We start from the raw sequence: 26,825 nt of genomic DNA, 5'->3' as shown, positions 1-26,825 counted from the left end.
AAACACACACACATATCCTTCAGACATACTCGACATAATCGCCAACAAATACTTGTCGACAGGTAAACCGAGGAGGAAAGGGGGAAATGCTAAGTAAAACGTTGGCATTCACTTACCGATTCAATGGCCTTCTCCAGGCGAAAGATCTCCTCCTGCAGCAGATGCAGTGTGCCCGTTTTACCGCGATGACGTGCAAATGCGGCGGCACAGGCGCTGTGTATGCTATTCACCCAATTCTCCAGCTCCACCTGAGAAAGAGCGAAAAAGGGAGAAAGAGATAGAGTGAGTTAGAGAGAGCAAGCCAGCTATGTTAGTTGTTACAAATTGCAAAGCCAAATGCACCGCAAGCAATTTGACGTTGCTCCCCAGCGCCAAATGTCGAATTCGATGTCGACAAAGTTGTTGTTCTCGTTGTTGTTGTCGCTGTTGTTGTTATAGCTATTGTTGTTGTGTATGTTGTCGTTGTTGGTTGACTATCAGTTATGCAAATTTAATGACAAATCACTAAGGCGGCCAGGCAGAAATGCTGTCAGCAGCCAGCAGGGGGCTCCGCTGCAGCTTCGACTTTGGCTTTGGGTTTGAGTTAGTGCCGAGATGAATGAGCAGCGTATGCCTTTGAGACATGTAACAGTTTAGGCACAAGGACCCAGAGCCCAGGACCAGGCCCAGGCCCAGCTACTGTTACGTTCTTCCGTTCAAGGCAATCTGCCAGTTGCCAGTTTGCCATTTACTGTTGCCATTGCTGCTGCTGTTGTTGCTGCTTCTGCTGTCCCAGACCAACCTCAATCGCACTTTAAGCCTGGCGATTTGCATTTGAGCCATTTGTGGGGCTGCTGCTGCCGCTGCTGCCGCTGCATCAGTTAACGCCTGCGAGTCTTAAACTGTCAGTGTGTCTGTGTCTCTGTGTATGTGTGTGTGTGTGTGTGTGTGGCACACATTTTGCATGGCGATTACGTGTAAGGTCTGTTGAAAGGCCGCGAGCGCTGAACTCGACACCACACAGCGAAGGAGAGAGCGAGTGCGGGAGCTGATAGATATCCTTGGTATCCTTGCAAACAACTCACACACACATACACACACAGACGCAGAGCTAACTACACTCAATGGCTCAATGGCTATGTCGTCCAAGTCCAAGTCTTGTTTGTCAATGTTGTCGTTGCTGCCGCCTGGACAAGGCCAGCTTTTATGTCCCGTTCTGGCCAGAGGCCATCAAAGCTCTTTTTTCTAATTGAGGAAAGACGCTTACGCTTGAAGGACTTCCCAGGCTTATTGACTGCGCACCACGCATCCTCATCATCATATCCTGCGGCCAACAACGCAACGCAACACAACTCGAACTTCAACTTCGACTTCAATTTCATCTTCAGCTGGTAAACTCACCTGACAAGGCGCCTGGAAGAGATAGGCATCACCGAACGCGGTGCTCAGACAGAATATGTAATCGCGCTTCGGATGCTCCGGTATCGGCTGCATAATTGCCCCATCGACAATAATTAAATGCTTGGGCGCCGCCTCGACGCTGCGACCCTCTCGCGAATCGCACGGATAGAAGAGCAATGTTGTCCCCTTCAGGCACACCCAATAGCCCTTCCAGCCGCGCTTGCGGGCCAGCTCGATTTGATGCTTCTTGCGTAGTAACCATTTCTTTACCGATAGAAAGCTGTAAGAGAAACCAAAAAAACGAAATGCATAGAAATTAGCAATCAGCGAATTATAAATCAACTCGAGCGAGTGACGAGTCAATAACGAAACGAACGAGAGCAAATGCCATCACATAATTCCCAAAACACTCGTCCTTGTTGGCCCTTGTAGCTGGCAAATGTCATTAATACTCCTGGCTATTTGCTGCTGCAAGTTCTTGCATAACTGAGCTAATTAAATGCCAGCTACTTGCATAATCCTCACTTTTCTCTAGCTACATTCAAATGCATTTTGCCTCGCTTTGTTTTTAATTTGCAGTTGTTAAATATACGCTAAAGGTATCTAATTTACTTGGCGAAAATATCATTGAAATGTTTGCTAATTGCTATAATACGAATAAATGAATGTTTTCATAGATGTTAAATATATACTAAAAGTAACTAATTTACCTGGCGAAAATATCATTGAAATGTTTGCTAACTGCTGTATTAAATAGTTTTGAAATATATGTTAAAAGTATACAATTTACTTTAGGGAAATATAATTAAAATGTTTGGTAATTCCTGTAATTTCATTCAGAAATTTAATTCATTTATAGATATTAAATATATTTTATAAGTATCAAATTTATTTTCGCAAAATATTACTAAACTGTTTCATAACAACAGTGTTAAATTGGTGCTTCTGTTGAACATTAAAAATAATATAATATGATTTGCCAAACATCCTTGGGTGTATTGAATTTTGTTGGTTTTATTTTACAAATAGCTTTTGCGTTCAGGTTTTTTTGAAAGAATATAAATTTGTTGCACTTTTAATTTTTCTTTAATTTATGTTTTTCAATTTCATTCATAACTCGTCAGTCAAAAAAAATACCTCTATTTATATTTATCAATCTACGCATTTCATTTTTAAATTAACATTAATATTGATTTTGCGTCGAATGTTCGTGGTTGGCGTTGAATAAATTAAAAATTCCATTTATTGTCTTTTAAATTGTATATTTCATTGAAAATCGCTTCAAGCTTCATCGAATTTCTCGATTGTCGCAAGCAATTGCCTAAAACTAGTTGCTGAATCAATAACAAACTATCATTTCAATGATAATGCGCCACAGAGGTACTTTGATATCTTTTTAAATACTCTGTAAGCATTGTGTTTAAACATAATGTTTACATTCTATTTAAATTTAAATACTATTTTCCAATTTTTTAATATTATTTTTGTAGTGTAACGCAAATTTTCAAAAGCAATTGCCTAAATGTAGTTTTAGTGTTTATTGATATTACTCTGTAATCCTGTCGTTATTCCCATTGAATACATAAAAAATAATAGTTAAATATTATTTTTGGAAAAGTGTAGCATTGCATCAACAGCATTTTCATTAAAAGGTAATTGTCTAAAACCAATAATTGGTTTTGGAACATTGTTCAATGTTCTATGATATTCCAGCACAATGTTTAATTTATACGGTTACTTTATAGTTTAATTTCATGATTCTGTTCAAGTCATTTGATGTGTTATTCTATGACTCAAATGTAAAGCTGCAAGTAGCTAAAACTAAGTGGGTGAAGTAATAGTGAGTTATCATTTTAATGTTGAATATTACTCTTCACATTTACTATCTTACAAAATTGTATATAATCCTTGCATTATTAACGTTAAGTCAAATAGAAATCGTTGACTTTCTCTTTAAATTTCAATCTAGTTTGCATTTTCCTAAAATTAGTAAATTATTTTAAAATTTCTTAATTATTTTCCAATAGCGTCAAAATGCAATTGTCTAAAACTAGTAGACATTGATATAGAAGACATTGGTATCTGCCTAAATATTTTGCAGTCCATGTTCTATTCTCGTTAAATATATCAGTATTAAATCATAAAATACATCACTTTCTTAAAATTTTTCATAACTCTGTTGAAGTCACTTCAAGCATCATTTAGTTTCCACTACTGCTTCAAGCATCATTTAGTTTCTCGTATAAAGCTAAACTTCAAAAGAAAGTGCCAAAAACTAGCGCTTGAACTAATAATAACGAGCTATTATTTTAATATTTGATGATAATCCGGCACATAGAAGCGATTTGTTAGCTCATAAAATACCCTGGACTCCTCCTCTTGGTGCTATTCGTATTCAACATGCGCTGCAGCACTCCTTCCCCAGTTTTGCCTCGTTGCTTGCTATCATCCTATTTATCAGGTGTCTAATAATCTCCGCACACACTTCATAATACTCGCGCAGTACACGTGATGGGAGTAGCGAGATGTTGGCAGCCCCATTTGCCGCATTATTTATGATGGAAGGAGTTGCTGTTTGGCCGAAGAGTTGTGGCACACGTGCCAGGCAATCCCTAGAGGGGCATGCCACACACAACACACACACTCAGCACAGTTATCGCTATCAGTACTCACCCAGCTTTGCGGACAGCGCCCGTGCAATTGAAGGAGGATGCAGCGGTGCCAGTGGCCTTTGCTTTATATGGTGACGCCATGACACTTTCGCCATCATCTTCATCCGAAACGGCAGTAGTTAGGCTCATTCGATCATCGTCCGAAATCTGTAACAAAATGAATGCCAATTAAAGTACAAATCAATAGAGAACAAACAATTCGAGAGTAGGCAACAAAATTCACTACTTGAAATGTATCTTACTTATTGTTGTTGCTGCTGTTGTTGTCGCTGGCAACAACAATCAAGTTGGCATATATAAGGCGCACAAATAATAATTGAAATAATTAAGTCATAATTAGCAAAGACAGAGAGAGAGCTCGAAGTCAGAGCTACAATCAGCATCCTCAACCCGATGATGCCCCGCCAATCGAAGAGCCGTAAGCCATTTGAAACCAATAATGGTTGACTGGCTCCTTGTTGTTGCTATTGTTGTTGTTGCCATTGCTATTGTTGTTGCCATTGCCGTTGTCACTGCCGACAGCAACATTTGTTACGTATGTCGTCGATAAAGCAATTTGTCTTCTCTCGCCTGCATTTTTAGTGAAGTTGGCAACATGGGACAGGCAATGGATGAGAGGCAGATAGAAAGAGAGAGAGAGAGGAAGAGAGAGAGAGAGCAAGCAGCGATGGATGGACAGCACAACAATTGACAACAACGAACGGCTCAGAAAACGAATCAGCAATAGCTGCTGATAGAGCACAGAGTGAAGCAGCAGGAGATGGAAGTGGCAGAGTAGAAGGCAATGCCAAACAGTTACTTGGGCATGTTATCGAGCGAGCATTCCATCAAAAGCCGGGTCGACAGCAGCGACTGCCAGGCAGTGACTGCTGCTCTCTCTCTCTCTACTTCTCTTTCTACTTGCCATGGCATGGCCATCTTCCGACTTCCTTCCGTTCTCACCACAGCACCCAGTGCGCCAATTTTGCTTTCGCAACAGGAAAACAGACATGCCAAGGCAGCAGGCTGGCAACTGGCAACTGGCAACGGGGGCAACTGGGAAGCAAACTTGAAGGCGGGGTAGCAGCAGCCTCTTCCTCATTCTCGTTCTCGTCCTGGTCCGTGTGGGAATCAAGTTGAGGCAACGGCAGCGCGCTACGTGTCCCGCGTGGCAATAAAAATTGGTTTGCCCATTCATTCGTTTCAATTGGGTGGTGCTACAGGCCACGCCCCTACCACCGCCCACCGCCCACAGCTGACAGAGCCCACAATGTCGTCGTCGTCGTCGTCGCTCACTTGCTTTTCATGCCATTTTTATTTGAGTTCCCAAGGAAATCAATTTACAATGTGTTTATTCGTTTCGTCTTCTCTTCCTGCAGCGCCAAACGGACAAGCGAGGATAGAGAGCGAGAGCGGGAGAGCGGGAGGAAGCGACAGGACCCGTCAATTCCTTGGCCCCAATTTCTTGGCTTTGGTAACTACGATACAGTCGAGCTCTCACTCGTTCTCCACCCACACATCCACTCTCCCGATCCCTCTTCACCTTTTAGGTTTTTGGCAATTTTCAAACATTTTTGCTCATATGCATGTTTTACAAGTTATTTATTTGACTGCCCCACGGGGGGGCAAAGCAGCAAGCAAGCGGCAAGCGGCAGGCAGCTCGCAACTCTCTCTGGCAACTGGCAACTGTCAAGTGGCGTGTGCGTTTATGTTTGCACAGCAGCCACGCCCCAATGATCGCCCTTTTTCTGCAGCAAAGTCATGTGTGCTTAACCCACAAGTGACGTCCTTTCACCCCGCTCCTTCCACCTCTCTTAGCTATATCCCTATCATCATGCCCGTCTACGTCGTCGTTTGTCGTTGGCCAAGTTTAATCAAATTGTATATTAATCGAAGGAGTGCAAAGGCATGCAAATACCCAAACGTGAGCTGAGCTGATGGAGCTACCCCTCTCCCTGCGCTCTCTCGCTTCAGGCTGCGCGCGGCAACATAAATATTTTCAGAGTTGGAATTACCAAAAAGCAAGAAGAAAAAGAAAACCGGAGCTCGAGTGAAGAAAAATAAGAAATAAAAAAAGATACAAAAATAAACCCAGCAGACGCGCAGATCAAAGCGGCACCTCTGTGGCAAGGGTAGCAATTTTATTGGGGCATATACGGGTGGCGCATGGGGGCATGTGTCATGTGGCATGCGGCGGGAGCGTGGGGCATATGGCATTTGGCATGCGGACTCCATTGAGTCGCAACGATAGGTGCTGATGACACATCGCTTGTAGCTCTGATTAATTGGCAAATGTCGCAAAGGGAAAATTCGTTTGTGTGTGACTCTGAGTGTGTGCGTATGTGTGTGTGTGTGTGTGTGTGCGTGGGCAACATCTGTTTTGCCTCTGAAGAGAAGCAGATTCTATGTTTAAAGCGTTCTACAACACTGCACGCCAATTGTGTAATTGCCAAGCACTGCCAAGGCTGATGAATGTTTCCATCTAAAAGCGAAGAGCTTCCGACATTCTCATTTAATTTGCAAAATCAAATTTACAGTATTCGAATTTCTTATGGAAATTGATGTGAGGCACATTTGTGAATAGTTTTAGAAAAGAAAGAAAGTAGTTACTACTTTTCCTATTCATGTAATTGTACAGAGCTGCAGTGAATTCAATATCAATCAAGTAGGAAATTTTTAGTTGAGCGTACTGGACTGTGAGATACCCGCTACACATTTTCAATAAAATCAAAACAGTGAGAAGACGGTATTTTATATTATTAAATTATTACCAAATTAATATACCGAAAGCTATGTGACATATGGATATACTATAATGCTCTAAATATACCAAATTCATATATATTAGCTATATAGATAGACTATTAGTTTTAAAATATACCAAAACAATATACCGAAAAATATATTTAGTATATCAAAATATACCGATTGTACCAATGAAATGCTAAAATTTACTGAAAGATATATTTGTGGAATGGATATACTACGTTACGTTCAAAATATACCATTGAGTTAAAAATCTACCAGACTGACAAACAAAGCAATAGAGACACGACTTCAACAGTCGTTTTTTGCAATATCAAATAGTTTCTTAAATAACTTCTAAGATTTTTATCTGATCGCAACCAAATATTAGGGAATCATAAAGACAGATTTCTCGGCAGTTCAATAGTATGTTTGTATTCTATAAGGGGTCGAAAATGCTTTCTTCTGCTTGTTACATATAGGCTTTGGGTTATAATACCCTTCAACCTTATGGGCAGCTGGTATAAAAAGAGAGCATAGAAAGAATAGATGACTATAATTTGTCAATATTAGTTTGTCATTTAAGTAATGACACAGCACTGCAAAAGCAATTTCATTTATTGGACATTTGCAGTCAGCAAACATTGTAATCAATTTATGTAATTATATTCCAATTGCAATAGTTTCAATTGTACGCTTAGAATGCATTTTTTCTTCCATAAGGAAATGTCAGGAAGCACAAAAAAATTGTCCAATACTATTTGGCATTTTTATCAGATTGCACAACACTGTGGCAAAGGCAATGTCCATGGACATTGATGGACATTTAGTTAATTAACAATGTCAACTCTTTGTGTGTATAGTTCTAGTTTTCCAATTATCTTGTACACTGTGTTGGCTGCCCATCAGTTAACAACAACGACAACAGCAACAGCAACATCGATTGTCTAGTATATTTTGCAATAATTTGATGAAATTCATTTTCATTTTCCAACATTTTCAACTATTGAATTTTCGTTGGCGCTGTTGTTGCGTTTAAAATAGCCAAAGTTGAGGCTTGCCCAGGGCGAACACAGCAACACAAGCCCCAGAGTGGCCTCAATCATTTTGGGGGCAGCTTCAATATTGAAAACTTCAAAAACACTCAAAGAGCAGCCGTCAATGGGGCGTGGAAGTGGAATGGGGAGCCATTCCACCATTTGCTATCCACTTTGGAAGACCGCCCACTGGTCCACCTGACAACATTTATAGCGGCAAATGAAATAGTTTCCGCTTGCTCAATGAAGTTTTCCATGAAATCATCAAGCCGAACGGAAGCTGTCGAGCGGAACTGTTGAACTGTGTTGCACGAGCAGCAGCCGCCGTTGTAGTTGGCCGTCGAGTTGGCAACCCTGTCTCTCGTTGCGAGGTGTGCTCGAAAAGTACTTCAGCAGTAGAGAAAGAACACTAGAATAACTTGTACAGACACAGACACAGATAAGAGTTGACAAGTTTAATGTGTTTAAAGACTCTTATGTCGCTCTTGAGACCAAAGGTCACTTCATTAGTTTTCTCGCTCGAAACATACATATCACAAATATACGAGTAGATGCGAAAAGACACGCAACAATCGGGGCTAATGTAATGGAAAACCCTTTAGAATGTGCGAAAGTGCCTTGCTTCTTTTGCTGCTGAAAAAATGGACAAAACTCATCGCTCTCTACTACATGTCTCTCTGTGTTCTAGCATTTACGAGTTTTCTACCTTTTACTTACAACAGATTACTCTGCATTTACAATTGTATGAGTGTGTGTTGGTGTGCTTGTGTGTGTGTGTGTGGGAGTTTTGACCGGCAAACAATGGTGAACGAGGGAACCGAAACAGGGGAGCAAACAGAGAATGCGACCTCGACTGATTGGCCTGGCGAATGGCAACAATTTGCAGGCACCCAAAGAGTTTGTCAAATGATTCATGAATTTTTAATTGATATCATCCCGTTGCCACACACACACACACACATACACAGTCCGAATCGAGTCCCAACCGGGGACAACAAACTAGTTAGGCTGAATTCCCCTTCTTCCCTCCTCTTCTCCTATGACTAAAAGTGTTGTTGTTGAATTTCATCAGCTCGGCACGAGGTTGACAATGAGCTTCCCCTGCGCACATGGGTAAGCCTAAATGGGCAACCCGAAACACGCACACACTCACACATTCGCATCATACAAAAGATTAAATGCCCTATGCAGAGCCACACACATACGTCTCTCCTCCTCGTCTGCTCTACAACTGATTACTTTGGCCTAATATGCCATATCTCAGCATCAGTGCAAAATCAAAATTCAATTTACGCACACACACACACACATGGAGACACGCCCACTTAGGCAACAGTGTAGTGTACACCCTTATCCAAGCCAGGACAGGTGCTTCGCCCCCCTCTAGTTCCCCTCTTGTACCCCTCCTGTCGTCTGTCGCCTGTCGAGCCTGCGTTTTCTAATCAAGAATTGATTGTGATCCCTCGATGCGGCTGTCGTTCACGTTTCATCCATAATTATCAATGACTTTTGAATGTCAAATGTGAGACGACAACGATGACGACAACGACTGTCGACTGCCATTGGCACCTATGTTAGCAACTCCCTGCTCTCCCCACTCTTCACCGAAAAGGAAGAAAAATCATTTCATTTGTCGCTGTCGCCGTCGCTGTCAAAAATTACAATATTTGATAGAGTGTTTATATGCACGGTGTATTCACAGTCTGTCTCAGACTTCCTCCCCCGTGATTTGCCACAACTTTGAACCAACTTTAACATTCGCACAATTTCACATATGTGTAAGCAAGCATTCGCTTCGCCAGCTGTCAGCAAAGAACCTAAAATTCCTGGCACGTTTGCCACGAGCTGCGCTTAAGTGAGGCATTAAAGGACACAAGGCGAAGACAGCGCGAGCAAAGGGACTGAGGGAAAGTCAAATTGATTCAAAATGTGGAAAATCTGCAACGCATTGCAAGTCTTTTCATGCGTTTTTCCCCATTTTACTAGTTTTTCTTAGTCTCACAGCTCAGCTCATCTCAAGTCAAAGCCAAGACTCGAACTCGTCTCGTTTCACAAGGCATTCAAATTACTCGACACTGTGCAGCGTGAAAAGCAATTTGGCATTAACCGTAAGTTGGTATTTGGCAATGATTAAAACGGAAATGCGACAACGAGCAGCAGCCAAAAGGGAAACAAGGCAGGCAGCTGCCTTGGGGAACACAGGTAACTTGGCTGTGCCATGTCATTGGGATTTGATTAAATATGTGCAGCAATTCAGTTGAGCAGCAAACCAGCAGAAGATGCTTAGCGTTAATTGGCTGCGAAGCTTGTGGAGGAAATGAGAGGAGAGTGGGAGAGAGACTGAGAAATTGAGGCCTGCTTAGCAGCAGATCAATCAAAACTAACAAGGATTTTAGTTGACGTCGCAGGCAGCAGCCAGAAGGAATTGAAATTCAGTGCGGGATTTTAGGCCAAGAAACTGGGAGTGTAAGCATTATTAGGTCAAGGAACAAGGCAGAAACTGAGAAGGAAGAAACAGAACTCGGCCTTGGATGTAATGAAACTTTTAGGCCGCAAGATAAAATATATATATATAGCTTTAGAAACGTCTCTATGTCAGTCTTTGCTAAAAAACAGGCAAGTCTTATATTTTACAGTAGAAAAAACGACTCAAATAAGTTAGGAGCATACCTTGAGCATCTCTTATAACACAATGAAACTATTTCCTAATGAAAAGTGCAAAACTTTCCTAAAAAATATTCAGCCTTTATACTAACATAGTCATGCTCTTTTAGTTAAGAAATATTAAATCATTTTATGTAGTTTACGTTATTGAAAAGATATTCATATTTCCAACTTTTACAACTTGCCTTTAAATAATATTATATTTATAGATGATAAATACTTATGGAAACTATAAGCTCGTTATACTAAATCAAGAATCTATAATCACATCCGTAGCCTACTACAAACAGTTCAAGTAAACATTTACAAGCTCAGCTTCCTTTAACACATCTCAAGCTAACCTTTTTGCTGCCCAAGCCTGATTTATGCTGATGCAAAGCCTAATCCAATATGGTTAAGACCCAAAGCGTTAAGCAAAGCTAAAATGCCTTTTTTGAGCAGGTAAACTGATATTATCTAAACACAGAGAGCGAGTCGAATGAAAAAAGAGAGAAGAGAAAAGCTATTCATTTGTATTATATGAACTCTTGCTTGTAACTGGGAGCTAAGCCCAGGGAAAGCTACATCATCATTATCATGAACATTGTGCTCATTGCCGTTGATCTGGCAATTAATTAATATGCAGCGCATTTAGTCAGCTATCCAGCTTGACTATCTGACTGACTATCCAACTAATGCGCCGCCATTCAAACTCACTCATTTGTGTATCCATGTGTGTGAGTGTGTGTGTGGGTGTCTGTGTGTGTGAATACTCATTTTGAATGCAATCAGCTGACTTGAATGTTGTGGTTGTTGCTGTGTTCTTGTTTTTTTGTTGCCTCCCTTCTTTTTCGTGCTTTGCACTTGGTCAAGTTGAATTAAGTCAGCAGATACGAGCTCTGTAGTTGCCATAGATACAAAGATACCAGATACAAGTGCTTTGAAAGTTGAATAGCATGAATGCAGCAGCACTAGCTGTAGCAGGAGAAGTACTCATGGCTTATGCCACGCCCTGCATTACAGTGGTCGACAAAAGGATTCGCACATATGGCTCCAACAAATAGCCTTTATCACTTTGCAACTGTGATTCATGCGAATTCCAATCAATGCCATTCATTACTCCAAAAACTAAATACGAACGGTAAATGAAACTGAGAATCGCACTTCGCTTTGCCCCCCACCCCATCGCCTTTGAGTGGGTGTGAGTGTGCGTGTGCTAAGAGCTTTTTCGGCTGGAGCTAATGCTTTAATTTATTGCCTGCCTCCTTTGTGGCGCAATGGCAAGAGCAAGCAACACACAGAGTAAGAGCTGAAGGCACAGGAAGGAGTCGACTCGCAGCAGCTCGAGCGTGAAAAGGATGCTTTGGCTTTGATCAACGTTTTGTTAGGCAACCAAAATGAATTTGTAGCAAGCAAGCTACAGACAGACAGACAGAAAGACGAACGGACAGGCAGGCAGGCAGGCAGGCAGGCAACCAGGCGAAAGCCGAAAAGGAACGTTGCGACAATACATTTAAGTCATTTGAAGCTACCGACACAAGAAGAGGAACAGCCTAATGGGGCAACGAGTCAGCGACAGCAACAACGACAGCGACAACGACAACGATAGGGGCATCAGAGGCAGGCACAAGGCCAGCAAACAGGGCAAAGCTCAAAGTTAAAGCAGCTGCAAAAAATCAAGTTAAACTCAGTGTGGAATTGCTCAAGATTGAGATACAAATTTAAACGGCGCAGCCTATAAATGGGGAGCAAGCATAAAGGACATTCTCAAGTTCTAATAACAAGAGCTGATTATTTAAGTGTGACTAAAAGGCGAGTTGAGCAAGGTAATGGGAGAAATGAAGCAAAGACAGGAACTTCCAACCATGTTAGTAATATTACATTATAATATTAATAATATTATTATGATATTTAAACCGTTCTCTTAAAAAAGGTGAAAAGAAGAAGAAATTACATTAAATTCCGAAACACAAACACTCAGAATATTTAAATTGAAGTATAGTAGATACAGATTTCGACAAGAAAAATTTAAGATTTGGAAATTGACAAAGTAAAGTATTTTAGAGGAATTCACCCAAAAAAGCTCAGGTACATTCTAAATGTTATATGCCAATTTAAAGGCATTAAATCTACTTTAATGCTATGATATTTTTGTAAGATTCATGAAACTCAAATATTCGCAATGGTTTAGTTGCATATAGTCAAAGGAAAATATATATTTATAAATAAACGGTACATAAATAAATTCCAAGAAAAGTTCATTTATTCTCAAATAAAATTTTTTGATATATTGAGGTTGCAGCTTTCGGGGCTATACTAAGTAAATCAAGTTTGGTTATGTAGTTAACATATTAAAGTGAAAATTGTTCCTCAGTTTGTTATATGTTTTAAAGCAACTACACCTCATCGATATAGTATCTCATAGATACCATAAAAATATCAGGTAATGTCACAAATATAACACTTATGTATATACTTTTGGGGAGTGTTCCCAAGCGCTTTTCAATAAAATCAATTCAAATTTAACTATAAAATAAGCATTATTAGGGACTGCATCTCTCAGATACAATATCTGAAAGACACACAGTTTATTTGTAAGACGTTTACCTTGCGAAGGAACATTTCGTTGCACTGCTTGGCAGTGCTGCGCCAGTGGCGATGGCGATAGCGCGAGTTGCCCAGCTTGAGGGTGCCCTGCAGATCAGCCGCCTCCTCGACAACGCGACGAATGCACTGATACCGCAACCGATTGCAACGATGGATGGGCTGGAGGGCAACAAGGCCGTGCTCCGGTTCCGATTCGGCGCCCGAACGCACCTGATCCTCATCATCGTCAACCCAGGCACTGAGCACGCCCTCGACAAAGTTGTACAACATCTGGATGTTGGCCTGCATCGGTGCCGAACCCGATGGCACTTGCTCGGTTTTGATGAGCTTGCGATTCTGGCAAACCTCGCGTAACAGATTCTCACCGAAGTGCACGGTCTTGTGGCGTCTGCGACGCGAATTCAACGATGCAGCCGATGCGGATTTCATCAGTTTGCCATTGCCATTGCCCAGCACATGATGCAAATGATGGGCGGGAGCATGCGCTAAGGCTGTGTGCGATGCAGGTGGCAGATTAATCGGCTCCATACCGAAAGTGCAAGCCATGATGGAGCTGGAGGCCGTGGAGTCGCCGCGTTGCAACGTATTCGGTTGCGAGTTGCTGCGATAATGTTGCATGGGCAGCAACGGCAACGGTTGCTGCTCCAGCTCCATTTCCAGATCGATTTCATGATCGTGATCGAGGTCGTGGAGGGGCGCCGGCTCAATGTCGTCCAAGGTGGCTGGGGGTTGGGCGAGCGAGGTGCGCAACCGATTAAAGTCGGCGGCACAGCGAGGCAGTGAGTTGCACTTGGCGGCATTGAGGCATTTGCGATTCTGGCAACTGATCAGCGGCGGACACGAACGGCACTCGTGACAGATGACCAGACGACGCTCCCCGGGAATCACAGATGTGGCTGACACCACCGTCGTGGTTGTCTGCGGCGGCGGCAGCGGCAGTTGTGGCGGTGGCGTTGCTGTTGTCGATGGCGTCGTCACATCCGAACCGTGTCCCATCAGATGCGCGGGCACCGCATGCAGCTGCACCTGAGCCAGCTGCTGGTGACGCGCCAGATTCACAGAGCTGGCGCTGGAGGTGAGACAGCGACGCTGTCGTTGGCATTCCTGGTAGCGACAGTGGGGATCGGTGCAGATCGGCAGCAGCGGACAGGCGGGATCGGTGCACGGTGACGGAGAGCGTGAGCGGGGCGCACGCTCCGCACTCGAGGACTTGCGCTTCGAGTGGTGGCTGCTCACGTGCTGGGCTGGCGCTGTGCCACCCGAACGTTGCACCGACATCTCGGTGACGGTGGCGCTGCGTTGCGTCTGATGGCGACGCGAACGCTCGCGCTTGGACTTCGGATGCTGCTGCTGTTGCTGCTGCTCCTTGGGCGGCGTCACCTTGGGCACATACTGATAGCGCTCCTTGTGCGGCTTCGCATAGAGTCTTTCTAATTGCGCCGTGGACGTCACGGCCGCCGACGTGCTGCCCACCACCTCGCTGGCCGAGTGACGCAACCGACGCTCCCGGGAGCGTTCCTCACGTCTTCGCTGCTCCTGGCACAGCGGCGTATGCGTCGCTGCCACGGGCACATCATAGCCACTGGGCACATTGGTTGCCGTCTGTTGCGTCGGCGGCGGTGGCTGTTTGCCCAGCGATTGCAGCTTGTGCAGCGGATACGCAATCCAATCGAGTTGCTGCAGCTGTTGTAACTGCAACACCTGTTCCTCGCCGCTGTCGGCGCCGCTGTGACCCAGCGAATGTCGCTTACGTTGCAGCGCCGCATGCTCCGAGCCGCCTTGCGCCTGATCTTCCTGCGAATTGGACCGCGGTGCTGCGCCGCTGCTGCCATTGCGACGATGATGCGAGCGACGCGATTTTCCACCGCTGCTACCCGCTGCTGACACTTGCATCTTGGTCAGCCACTCGACTATGTCGGTTTTCAGCAGCGACACTTCACAGGGTCCCGAACTCTGACGTGACAGCGGCTTCTTTAGCAGCTCCGCCAAAGCCTTGGCATAGGCTGAGCTCACAGGTTTCTCACCGCCGCTGCTCGACTGACGTTCGCGCTCGCGTTGCCTGGGCAAATGCTCCAGCAGCCATTCGGGTAGTTCATCCTTCATCACGGTGATTTCACTCGGTCCTGAAGAGGTACGAGCTGGCGTCTGTTGCTGCTGTGCTGCGCTACTTTTCTGCAGCTTCAGCCACTCCATTGTCTCCTCCCGCACCTGTCCACCCTCAGCTGACCGCGCTGAGTGACGCTGCTGCGCCTTGCGATCGAACCATTCCAGTTGCTCCGGTGCCGCTTGCGCTTGGCGCAATGCGCTCTTGGGCATCGCAACTTCCTCGGCGCTCTTTTGACGTCGCGGCGGCAGTTGTGGCTTTGGCTGCTGCTCAGCTGGCAGTCGCACATAGTGCGGCTCGGTCAGACGCACCGAACCCTTGCGCTTGATGCACTTCTGCTCCATGGTGTCCTCGTCGCGTGCGCGCACCCGGCGTGTGATCTCAAAGATGTCGCCGTTGATCTGGTGATAGAACTTTTCCACCTCGACGCCGCGTTCGAATTCCTCCTTGACGCTGTGCTTGGCGCGCGTCGGCGGACGTGGTGGCGTCTCCTCCAACTGTTGTTGCTTCTTTTGCTGCTGTTGCTTCTCCTCGCTCTCATCGGAGCTAGCCGCAGTGAGCAAAGCACCGCCACCGCCGCCATCCACCACCCAGCTTATGGAACGCTCTCCGCTCGCTCCCTGCTGCTGTTGAGAGGGTGGCAGCTGCTGTTGCTGCTGGAGCAGGCGATCCAGGGAGCCGTGATGTGTGGTCTTAAGCGTGGCACCTTCGCCCAGCGATTGGAGGCGACACTGGGCATTGCAGATGCAGACGCCGGTGCGTTTCTTGCTGCCGAAGCGAAACAGTTGACTCGCCAGCTGTGAGACATTCTCGCCAAGTCCGAGTCCGCTTCCGCCTCCACTTCCTCCCCCGCTGCCTCCCGCATCCTTTCCCGAGGCCGTTGTTGCGGATGTCAGGCGTGCCACCGGATGTGAGACAGGTGTAATGTCGACGATCACGCAACAGCAGTGTAGCGAGAAGGATTTCTTGGGATCGGGGGCAACGCTGTTGCTGCTGTTGCTGCCTCCGTCACCACCGCCGCCGCCGCCGCCGCTGCCGTTGCCGCCGTTGTTGCTGTTAATGCAGATTGTTTGATTGGTGTTGGTGTTGCTGTTGCTGCAGCCGGGATTGCTGCTGCTGCTGCTGTTGGGGACGTTGTTGGTTGGGACGTTGGTGGCGCCAACGCTTGTGGTGGCGCCGCCGACTTCGTTTTGGGCGTTGTTGTTGCTGTTGTTGTTGTTCGGTTCGCTGGCGTGGCGTTGCTCGTTGCTGGTCTGTTGGTGTTTTTGGTGTTGTTGTTGCAGTTGTTGTATTGGGGCGGCCAGAATGAATTACAGCAACAGCGGCAACAGCAATAACAACAGCAACAGCAATGCGACTCGCGGCGACACTGACAACAGCGATCTTTAACTTCTAAGTGGGGCGTGGCTAGGCGTTCAATTGATCTCGTTGTTGTTGTTGTTGCTACTGCTGCCATGCGTCATGTGGCATGTGGCGTCATGGACACACAGAGACAGAGACAGTGAAGCGTTGCGGCACGTGCTGCACATGAACGTCGAATGTTGTTGTTCGCTTTAATTGTTGTTATTTATTTAGTGATTAATTAAACTAAAAGCTCATTTATATAATGCAGTCCATTTATTAAACGCTCGACGTTACACTCGCCGCACTCGCTCGCTCTATCTGTCGAGCACACATTTATCTATAATTAATTATTTTACTTGTTGCGATACGCAACGCAAATGGCACCACAAAAAATTCGCTAAATTATACGAGTTGCTGGTTGTTGCTGAACACATTTGATTTTCGTTTTCGTTTCTCGTTTTCGTTTCGTTTGTCGCTTTTTCGCCCTATTTATTATATTTGGTATTTATTATTTATTTATTTGATTATTTCGTTTTGTTGATTTCGCTCTTAAACAGTTTATCTGCTGTGCGTTTGTCTGTGTGCGTTTTCACATTTATTTACAATTAATTTAATTATATTTACGCTATAAATAGCCGACGTCGTTGCTCGTTGTTGCTTGTTGAATTTCAAGTTGTTTTTCCTTTTTGCTGTTCGTTTTCGTTTTTTGTTTATTATTAATTCGTTTATTTATTATTCATTGCATTGTTGCTGTTCATTTGCGTAATGTTATTGGTGTTGTTGTTGTTGTTGTGAAATCGTTGCCATCAGCTTAAAAATTTAAATGCTTAACATATTTTGTTGCCTACTCTTAGGCTCAACTCAAAATGGCGCCATCGCTGTGCCCTTTTTCGTTGCCTACTTTCCGGCTGAACTCAGATTTTTCGCTCTGCACACTTTCCGTTGCCTACTTTTCAGCGCTGAGCAGAAGCAGAAGCAGCCTTCAGCTTTGTTTTCATATTTTTACCCCGCCTTTGCTCACTGCAGCTGCGAATATTTCAGGGTTAGGCTTTTGTGTGCAATTCGACTTTATACAAACACACACACATATATAAATAACATATATACATATTATTTTTAGGCACAAGGACAAACACATATACACAGCCTAGTCTGTCTGTTTTTTTTTCGGGTATGCTGCCTTTAATTAGCATAGAAAAGTGCCGAAAAAAACATAAATAATCGCATTCTGTACGAATAGCAAGAAGTTTTTAAATTTCAACTTGCCGCCGCCGTTGCCCTAAAATCTATTTTATTTTCATATTTTCATATTTTTCTCTTGTGTTATTTTAAAGTTTTGCCAGCAAGAGGAGGCGAGGCAGAGGACGGGGGAGGAGGAGTGGCAACAAAACTTTTTGCACGACTCCTCGTGCGCAAATATTTTGTTTGTTATATTGCTAGCATAAATTTGCTGGCTATCTGCACACACCGACACACACACACACAGTCGCATAGCTACACATGTTGTGGGAGCGAGGGAGAAGAGTGGACGGGGTGGAGAAAAGCGAGATGTGCATATATTTATAAGCGCATACATAAATACTTTTCTGGCCTGGCAAATGCATAAATTTCTCAGCGTCATGTTATGTGAGAGGCTCCAAGTCACATCCTGTAGCCTCTTTACCCTCTCTCTCTCTCTCTCTCTCTTCCTCCTATTGCTGCTGCTTGACTTGTGTTTATGCAAAGCACAACATAGCAGTTGAAAAAGAAGAAGCATCAGAAGAAGTGCGCAAAGTTTTTCGGTCTGTTGCCAAAAGTTTGCTTGTTAAGTGAAAGGATTATATGATCCAGTGTGTTTTTTTTTCGTTCCCTACTCTTTTTTTTTTTTGTTGGCTTGAGAGCAGCAAACTTAAAAACAAAAAAACAACTCGGCAACTTTTCCTATTTTTATGTTATGCTTATGCCAGTTTGTTGTCAGATTGTTGTTACTGCATCAGCTCAGTTCGCAGTTCTCAGCTCTCAGCTCTCACTTCGTAGTTCCCAATGCTCAGTGGCAATCTTGAGGAAAGCGCAACTCTTGCCGCAAGCCTCGAGAGTTGTGTTGATAGTTTTTATAGCCTACATTTTTTTCCTTTTCTTGTTTTTTTTTTTTGTTTTTTTGTTTCTTTTGGGTGCAAAAGAAAACACAAACAAGCAACTCTTGCCGAGAGTTTCAGCAGAGTTTGAGAGAGTTGCGAGTCGTGAATTAGTGCGTCTTAGTTGCCTTTTTAGTTCAAATGTGGAGCAGGTGGAGAATTCCGTACAAACACACACACACACACACACCCACACACACTCGCAAAAACTTTCGGCCAGCTTGTAGCCTTAAGATGCGACTTGTCGATAACTCTAAGTTGCCATGTGTTTAGCTAAGATCTAGTTGGCAAGTTGAGTTCAGCTTCTGCCTTTGGCAGCAGCCACCACTTGAAAAAGGTGCTCGAGCGCATTTGTTTAGCAATTTTCTCTTGATTCGCCCAATAAAGTTAATTTCTGCGCCAAAGTTTTCTCTGCCATCTCTCTCTCTCCTCTATCTCTAACTCTGCCACGACTAAATGACATTTTTATAAGTGTATCTAGGCAACTGTAATAAATTATTTCGATTGTTTCGGCATGGCTAACAAAACTTTCGCTTGACTTTCAGGCTGCAAAAAGAGTTGTTTCGCAAACTGCGCAACTAAATTGAGAGTCTCAGCGCCAATCGCAATCGCTAAGTATATAAACTTTTTGGTTGCAAAACAAAAAAAAAAAGGATTAATGCTTTAAAGTTTTCGTTTTTCGCTGATTTTCATCTATTTTTATGTGTGTGTATTGTTTGGTCCTTGTAGGATTTTTATTAGCTGAATTGTCTGCTGAAAAGTAGGCAACGATTTCACTTGAAGAGTTTCAAATGGCGCTGTTAAGTAGGCAACGTTTTTCATGCAGTCGCTTTGAAGGTTTTTTTTTCAGTTTTTTTTTTTTGTTCGTTGTTTTCTTTGTCGAGTTCTCTTATTTTTTTTTTTTTTTTTTTGGCTTCGCGTTAAAGTCCTTGCCAGGTACACGCGACGCATAAATACGTAAAATGTGTTTCCTAGAAATTTGTGTTAAATTTATATTGCCAGGCGTTGACGTTGCGATGTTGTTGTTCATGTTGTTGTTGTTGTTATTGTTGTTTGCAGGCTGGCAGCAGGCAATTTGAGATCAACTGACTGACTGCTTGGCTGCTACAAATAAATTAGATTTCCGCATAATTCGATGGGCAGCCACAGGCACTAATGAAAGCAGCCGTCCGCAGCGAGACGAGACGAGGCGATGAGAGAGACGTGAAGCGAGGACAACACACAAGTTGTTGTTGTTGCTGTTTGTTGTTGTTGTTATCGTCGAGGAGCAGCAGAATTTATTTTTAGTTAAATAAATTCTAATGAATTTATCAACATGTTTTTAATGCATTTAATGTCAGCAGACACACACACACATGCAGTCATAAATATAAATACGTTTAATGGCAGTAAAAACAACAGTCGAGCAGCAGCAGCAGCAAATATGCCACACCAAATGTCTCGCTCTCGCTCTCTCTCTTGCTATCTATCTCTTTCTCTTTCTCTTGCTATGTGTGAGTGTGTGTGTGCTTTGGCAGGCATGACGTTGATAATATCCTTGCACATGTATGACGTTGCTGGTTATCCTTGCAGCTGCTGCTGCTGCTGTTGCTGTCGTCTCATTGCTGCTGCTGCTAGTAACGACAGCAGCAGCCGCAGCCACAGCCAAGTGACAGCAATATGCCACAGCAATTGTTGTTGTTATTGCTGTTTCTTGTTCTTATTTCTTGTAACTTGTTATTATTATCGTTGTTGTTGTTGTTGTTGTTCTTGGCCCATTTGCTTGTTGATATGTATTTTATTAGGCAAGCGCCAAAGCGAAAGCAAAACTTTTCCTTGCTTTAAATTCGTTTTGCTTTTATTTTTCCCATTTTTTCTTCTTTTTGCGTGCTAAAAATATGGTCAAAACAACAGCAATAACAACAACAACAAACAAGCGACAAACTACACAACGCAAATGAAAATGAAAACGAAACGAAACGAATCCTAGAACTCTGAAATCTCAAGTCTCGCTTTCTGCCGCCGCTGTTAAATGTCTCTGTTTATTGTTGTTGTTGTTTTTTTTCCCCCGCCAACTCTTTGTTGTTGTTGTTGTTGTTGGTATGTGTGTTAAGTGCGTTGGTATTTGCGTGTTTTTCTGCTTTTTCTACTGCTGCTGCTGCTTCTCTTGTTGCTGTTGCTGTTGCTGCCCCGCAGCTGTGGCATTTGCTCAACACTTTTTGCGTTCAACTTGTTTTCATTTTTATTTTCATTTATTGCTTTCGTTTTTTTTTCTCCTTTGTTTCTCTCGCTCTCTCATTCTCTGTCTCTCTGTATGTTTTTTTGCTTTTTTTTTGGATTTGTTAATTTGCTTTTAATGGCGATTGCCCCGAACATTTTTCATTTGATTTCTGCACAAACACACACACAGACACACACTCACGCACACACACGCGCTCGCTTTCTTTCTGGCTTTCTTTTTTTTTGGGCGGCTGCGTTTTGTTCCTCTTTTATTTTTTCGCTTTTGCTTTTGCGTTTGCTTTCTGCGTTTAACTTGTGTGTGTGCTAAATTATATCGTAGCCTGCGTCGACTTCAGCAGCGCGTTGACTGCGTACGAGTGTATGTGTGTGTGTGAGTATGTGTTTCTCTGTGTATGTGTGTGTGTGTGCTGTTTTGTAATTTGATTTCTTTGCCGCCCGCCTCCCGCTGTGGCTAAGGCTTTAACAACGGCTGCTGCTGCTTTCACTGCTCTGCTTCGCATTCGTATTCTGATTAGAATTATTATTCTGATTCGAATTCGCAGTCCGATTTGCGATTCTTATGCTGTTCACTCTTCTGTTTTCTGTTTCTGTTTCGAACGTTTCTGACGCACTTTTGCTCACTCGCCTCGCCGCACAAAAAAACGCATTGCATTTCGTTTCGTTTACCGAGATTTCGATGGCGTTTTCGATTTCGTTTGCGAATTAAACTTTTTTTTGTAATTTTCCTACGCTTTCTCGTTCTCGCTTTATTTATTTCGATAACTACGACTACGACAACGACGACTACGACACAAGCAGCAGGCTTCTTCTCTGCTGCGACTGCGAAGCGACTGCGATTGTGTGTGCTTGCTTGCTTGCTGCTGCTTGCTTGTCTTGTTTTCTCGCCTCTCCGCTGCTACAGGACACAAGTGCAAGTGTGCAAGTGAAGCGCGCTAACAGCTCGCGACGACGTTCCCGTTCTGACTGATTTTCACCACGCACCAAAGCCAGCAACTAACCGACTACGCGACGCTTTGCTTTTGCCTGTCGCGCTGTCGCCAACACGACAAAACACGACAGGCATTGGGCGGCAGTCAACTGCGAGAGAGAGCAACTTTAAAGAGAGAGCGACCAGCCTCTTGCTCTCTCTCAGCAGCAGAAGCATCATCACACAGCCTCGTTAGCATTCGTTTGTTTCATTGTTGTTGCTGCTCCATGGCTGCTACTGCTGCTGCTGCTGCTGCTGCTCCTCGCCCCATTTCGTGTGTACAGGCTAAGCTTACATTCGTGCGACCCGCTTTCGTCGCTGCTTTCGTGTTCGTGAATGGTCGTGTTGTTGTCGTCGTTTCGTCGCTGCTTCGCCTTTATTTACGTAATCAGCAAAATCAAACAGCTTTCACAGCATCCTCTCACTCTCTCTCTCTCGCGCTTCGCTTTGGTTAGTCACATGAGCGCGGTGAAAAGCTAAGCTGAAGCTCAAGCGGCGCTCTCTCGCTCTCTTTTTCTGTGTTGCGTGCTGCTTTTAAGAGAGAGCGCGTGCTTTGCGTTCTGTTAACAGCCCGTTAAGCCACATTATAAATCTAAGTACGAGAGAGTGCGTGTGTGCATGAGTTTGCTCTGTCTGTGTGTGCAAGCATAATTTACAAATCAGACGACGACTACGACTACGAAAAGCGACAGCACCGACAACGACAACGACAACGACGACAACGTTGTCGACGTCATCAAAACCAAAATGCAGTTATAATGCACTCCAAGGAGCAGGCGCTGGGGGCAAGTTCTGTTGCCACTGGGTGAGTTGTGTGTGTGTGGAATGTAAGCGAAAGCGGGCGGGCGGGTGGTGGAGGGGGTGTGACAAAGCACGCTTGACAGCTGCCAGAGGGCGAGGCATATCTTGAAATCTCAAAGGTGTTTAGTCAACATGAGCAACAACCACAATAACAACAACAGCCACGACATCGACATCGACAAGCTAAGTTTACGGTGCGGTAGGTCGGTCGCAGCTAAAATTAAATTTATTCATTGTTGTCTTTGGAGCAGTAGCAAACACAGTAACAGCAACAGAAGCTGCTGCCGAAGCAGCTGCTGCTGCTCTTTGTTGTTCTCGTTGTTGTTGCTGTGTGCACTTAGGATTTGGCTCTAGGGCGTATTAAAGCTTTTACAAATCGTAAGCATAATTTATTTTGTTAGTCTCCGTTACAAGTTTGGGCGAGGGTCGCTGCCGCCATTGCCGTTGCCATCAGACGCCAGCAGGCGAACTTAATAGAATTGTATAGCAGCCAAAGTTGTCTCTCTCTCTTTCTTTCTCTCTGTCTGTTTCTTTGTGTGCGTAAAGTATGTGTGCCAGTGTGTGGCATGCTGCAAGCTGCGACAGAGATAAGTCCTGCCACGTGGCGACGACGACGACGGCGGCAAGAATGCGGCCAACTTCATAATTACAATATTTGGCCGAGTTATTAGGCAAATGCCCATAAAAGTAGGCAAGACTTTATGTGTGGCTTGCCCCGCTTTTGATGGCGCGCATAAAAGTATGCAACACTTTTCTAACCATGCAGGCCACAAGTTGTCGAGAGGCGCGCATAAACGTGGGCAAAGTATTTTTATTTAAATTTCGCATTTCAAAAATACTTGCGGCTTAATTACGCGTGAGCGTCGAGATAAGCGTAACGAGCATGTCTAAATGCTTTAGCCGCAAATGAGCCATAAAGTTAACACCTTTTTTTGTTGTTGCATAGGTGGATTATTTGGAAACGCCCCCGCAATGTGCATAGGTAATCACACACAGTCAGAGGAGTCATTCGAAAAGTTGCTTAAGCGACGCTTCGCTTGGCTCAAATAAGTCACATGGCCCACATGGCCACGCCCACACACACACACACACACATGAGCAGGCTCACGCACACACACATACTGTGGCATTCCAGTTTCAGTTTCAGTTACAGCATATAAATATTTAGCTTGCAATAAGAAAATATCTTGGAAATATGTTAATAATGAGATGGGCGCTGGTAAGTGCGAATATTATTCATACTACAAGTATGCCCACACATATATATAGTATAGTATATATACCATAGTTTGCATTGGTATGTGTGAAAACCCGTGTGTAAAAGCAGTCAGTAAGCTGCAGAAAATCTACATAAGTCGGTCAAGGACACTGCAGAAGGCTGCGGCTGCCACCAAATTGCCTTTAAATATAATTATTTTCCTTTATGCGTCAGTGACAGGCACACACACACAGAGACAGTGTGTGTGTGTGTGAGTTGCCTGCCAGCGACATTTAAATTTGGACTACAAACACACATAGAGATAGGATAGGCATACACAGAGAGACATACGCAGCATAACTATAGAAAAAAAACTGAAAGAGAGAAGAGAGAGGCATCGACAACCGACAACCGACAACGGCATCATCCATCGCCATTCGCTTGTAGATACTCAGCCAGATAAGAAAAGACACTTTTATGACGTCAGTAAAGCATTTTAGGCCCACATTTTGCAGCCTGACACAAAATGTTGCCAGTGTTGCTGCCGTCCTGCTGCTGCTGCTGGCTGCTGCTGTTGGCTGCTGTGTTGTCGTCGTAGCGCGCGCAAATGCTAGCAACAACAACAACACCAGCAACAGCAACAAACAATAATAACAAAAAGAGAGACGGAGAGAGAGAGAGAAAGCGCAGCATCAGCTTCAACTCTCTTTCGAAGAAGAGAAAGTAAAGCTCAAGTTTCACTTCTCTTTGTTTCAGCTTAGCAAACTAAAGTTTCAATCTCTCTCTCGCTCTCTTTGTATAGCGCGCTCTCTCATCTATAACCATATATATAAAATCAAATCACAACAATAACCATAACCATATAGCAAAGATTTAATAACTGTGATTGGAATTTGAAAAATGAATTTTTCTTCTGTTCGTTTTTTTTTCTTCTGTTTTTTGTACGTTTTTTGTTTTTCTCTCTGTGTTCGCGTTTGCTACAAAATTGTTTGTCTTGTTGTTTGTCCCCTCCTCGCATTTTCCTGCACAACTTTCCCCTACCCATCAAGCTTCCCCCTCAACCTCCCTCCCCCTCAGCACTCGTTGGAGCCCATTACTTTTTCGTGTCATTTCGTTTCGTTTTTGGTTTTGGTTTATTTACGTGGATTATTTAATGGATTTTCTGTCCTCCGTCCTTGCCGTCCTTCTTCTTTCTGTGTGTGTGTCGCTTTGCTCTGTCGCTTGTGGATTTGGATTTGGCATTGAATTTCCTGTGCGTAGCCAAAAAGAACCTTTTGTAAATATTGTCAATGTAATTGGAGCGCGCGCGACGCGCACAGTTTTATGGATGTAAATAAGAGCATAAGGACTCCGCAGGACTCAGCACTCCCCAGGACTCTGCAGGACTCCAGCATTCAGCATTCACGAAATTATTATTGCCATTTTCGGTTTTGATCAAATTTAGCAGAAATATTGCGACAATTACACTTGCAAACTTCGCAAACGTAGCATGAAATGGGTAACTATAATCTTTATATGAATTTTATACTTTGACTAGTTGATAAAATTGCTTTGAATGCATATTGAATAGAACTATCTGAATGATTAAATTATACATACTTGTACCATATTTTTATTTAATATAGAGTTTTCTTTCAGGATGCATCTAACAATTATTTGCGAACTGAATTTTGTTTCTCAAAATAAAATCGTTCTTCATAACTTGTTCTTCAAATTCTATGTTTTCTCAAGTTCTTACAATTAATAAAAACTCTTTGTATACTTAAAAAATATTTATATTTATATATACAAAATATTTCAAATAAAATTTACTTTGAAGTTGCATCTCACAATTATGTATGTTTTAATCAAATATTATTAGATACAATTATCAACTTTAATCCTTCTCTACATATTTTATTTTGTTGAGCCAATTAATGAATGAGAATAACTTTAAAAATATAATTATAAATTATTTAACAAATATTTAAAGAAGGATTTTTCTTTCATGCTTCACCTAATGTAGACAAAAATTGTTAGGTAAAACGGATAACAACAATCTTTCTTTCTACAAGATGTGAATTTGGTTTATTGGATAAAATTGTTATGGCAAATACTATAAAGAATTCTCCGAAATATTTCTAAGCTTGGGAGCTGCATTTGTACTTAAAATGTTGTATTCTTTCTCTCAGTTTGCATCTAACAATTATTTTCTAAACAAATATTGTGAATTAAAAAGAAATAATCTATGGCTAAATTGAAAGGTTTCTCTAGTTGATAAAATATTTTTGAATGTAATGAAAATAATTCTTCTTCTAATAATTCTTAGTACTTTAATTGTAGTCAAAAGTTAATTCTACTCAATTACTCTCTATCCATAATTTTTGTGGAAAGCTTAACTATCTTTAGTTGATAATATTGCTTTGAAAATAATTCTGAGAAATATTTCTAAATTGTTGACAATTTTCTATAATAAACTAGCTTTAGTTGTGGTCCAAATACTTTGCCTTAAATCTTCATAATTACTTTCAATCGAATCAAGCATTGTTACTTAATTGAATCTACAAAACAACATTGACTCTAAATGCTTTTATTCGCTTTGCGCATTTCTAATAAATGGCCAATAATTGTAAATTGTATTATTTATGCAAAAGATGCTTTTTACGGCGTATTTCCGACTCGTAAACTTGCTCGATACAAAAAAAAATGTAAAAAATTGCTTTGGCGATTATCCTTCGCTCTCTTTCAACGCCGGCGGCAAACCAATCAAGCTCAGTAACCGCAAAATAAAAAAATATCCAGCAGCAGCAAAAAAAAAAAATGTATCTGTATTTAAGAATATTTTATAATTTCCGGCCTTATAGCGTCCGCTTTCATTTCCGCTTGCCTTCTGCAACAATTGCAGCAACAACAGCAGCAGCAGCAGCAGCAACCACCGACAACAGCAACAACAACAACAACAACAATCGCAATCAACCAGTCGACAACATGACAAGATTTATTTGCGTGCCATAATTATAAACTGCGTCCTGTTT

General features: G+C 43.0%; 1 protein-coding gene across 18 annotated transcripts in view; it reads right to left on the bottom strand.

Annotated features, from left to right (window-relative positions):
• The window catches only part of LOC117568394 (protein still life, isoform SIF type 1), a 105,188-nt gene that overhangs the window by 52,015 nt on the left and 26,348 nt on the right, over nucleotides 1–26,825 (bottom strand). For 10 of the 18 annotated variants that reach the window (XM_034249025.2, XM_034249026.2, XM_034249023.2 and 7 more), the window contains 3 exons: nucleotides 4,054–4,199; nucleotides 1,381–1,660; nucleotides 117–248 (listed from right to left, as the gene is read on the bottom strand). In XM_034249025.2, the coding sequence (XP_034104916.1) occupies nucleotides 117–248; nucleotides 1,381–1,660; nucleotides 4,054–4,199 (558 nt within the window). Of the gene's footprint in view, nucleotides 1–116; nucleotides 249–1,380; nucleotides 1,661–4,053; nucleotides 4,200–13,063; nucleotides 17,322–26,825 lie in introns of those variants that run through there. The other 8 variants (XM_034249015.2, XM_034249018.2, XM_034249016.2 and 5 more) reach the window with 2 other exon arrangements.

This window comes from Drosophila albomicans, chromosome 3 (assembly GCF_009650485.2).
Source record: "Drosophila albomicans strain 15112-1751.03 chromosome 3, ASM965048v2, whole genome shotgun sequence".
NCBI lineage: Eukaryota > Metazoa > Arthropoda > Insecta > Diptera > Drosophilidae > Drosophila > Drosophila albomicans.
Note: the sequence above shows the minus strand (reverse complement) of the source record. Positions and strands in the feature narration are given on the sequence as shown.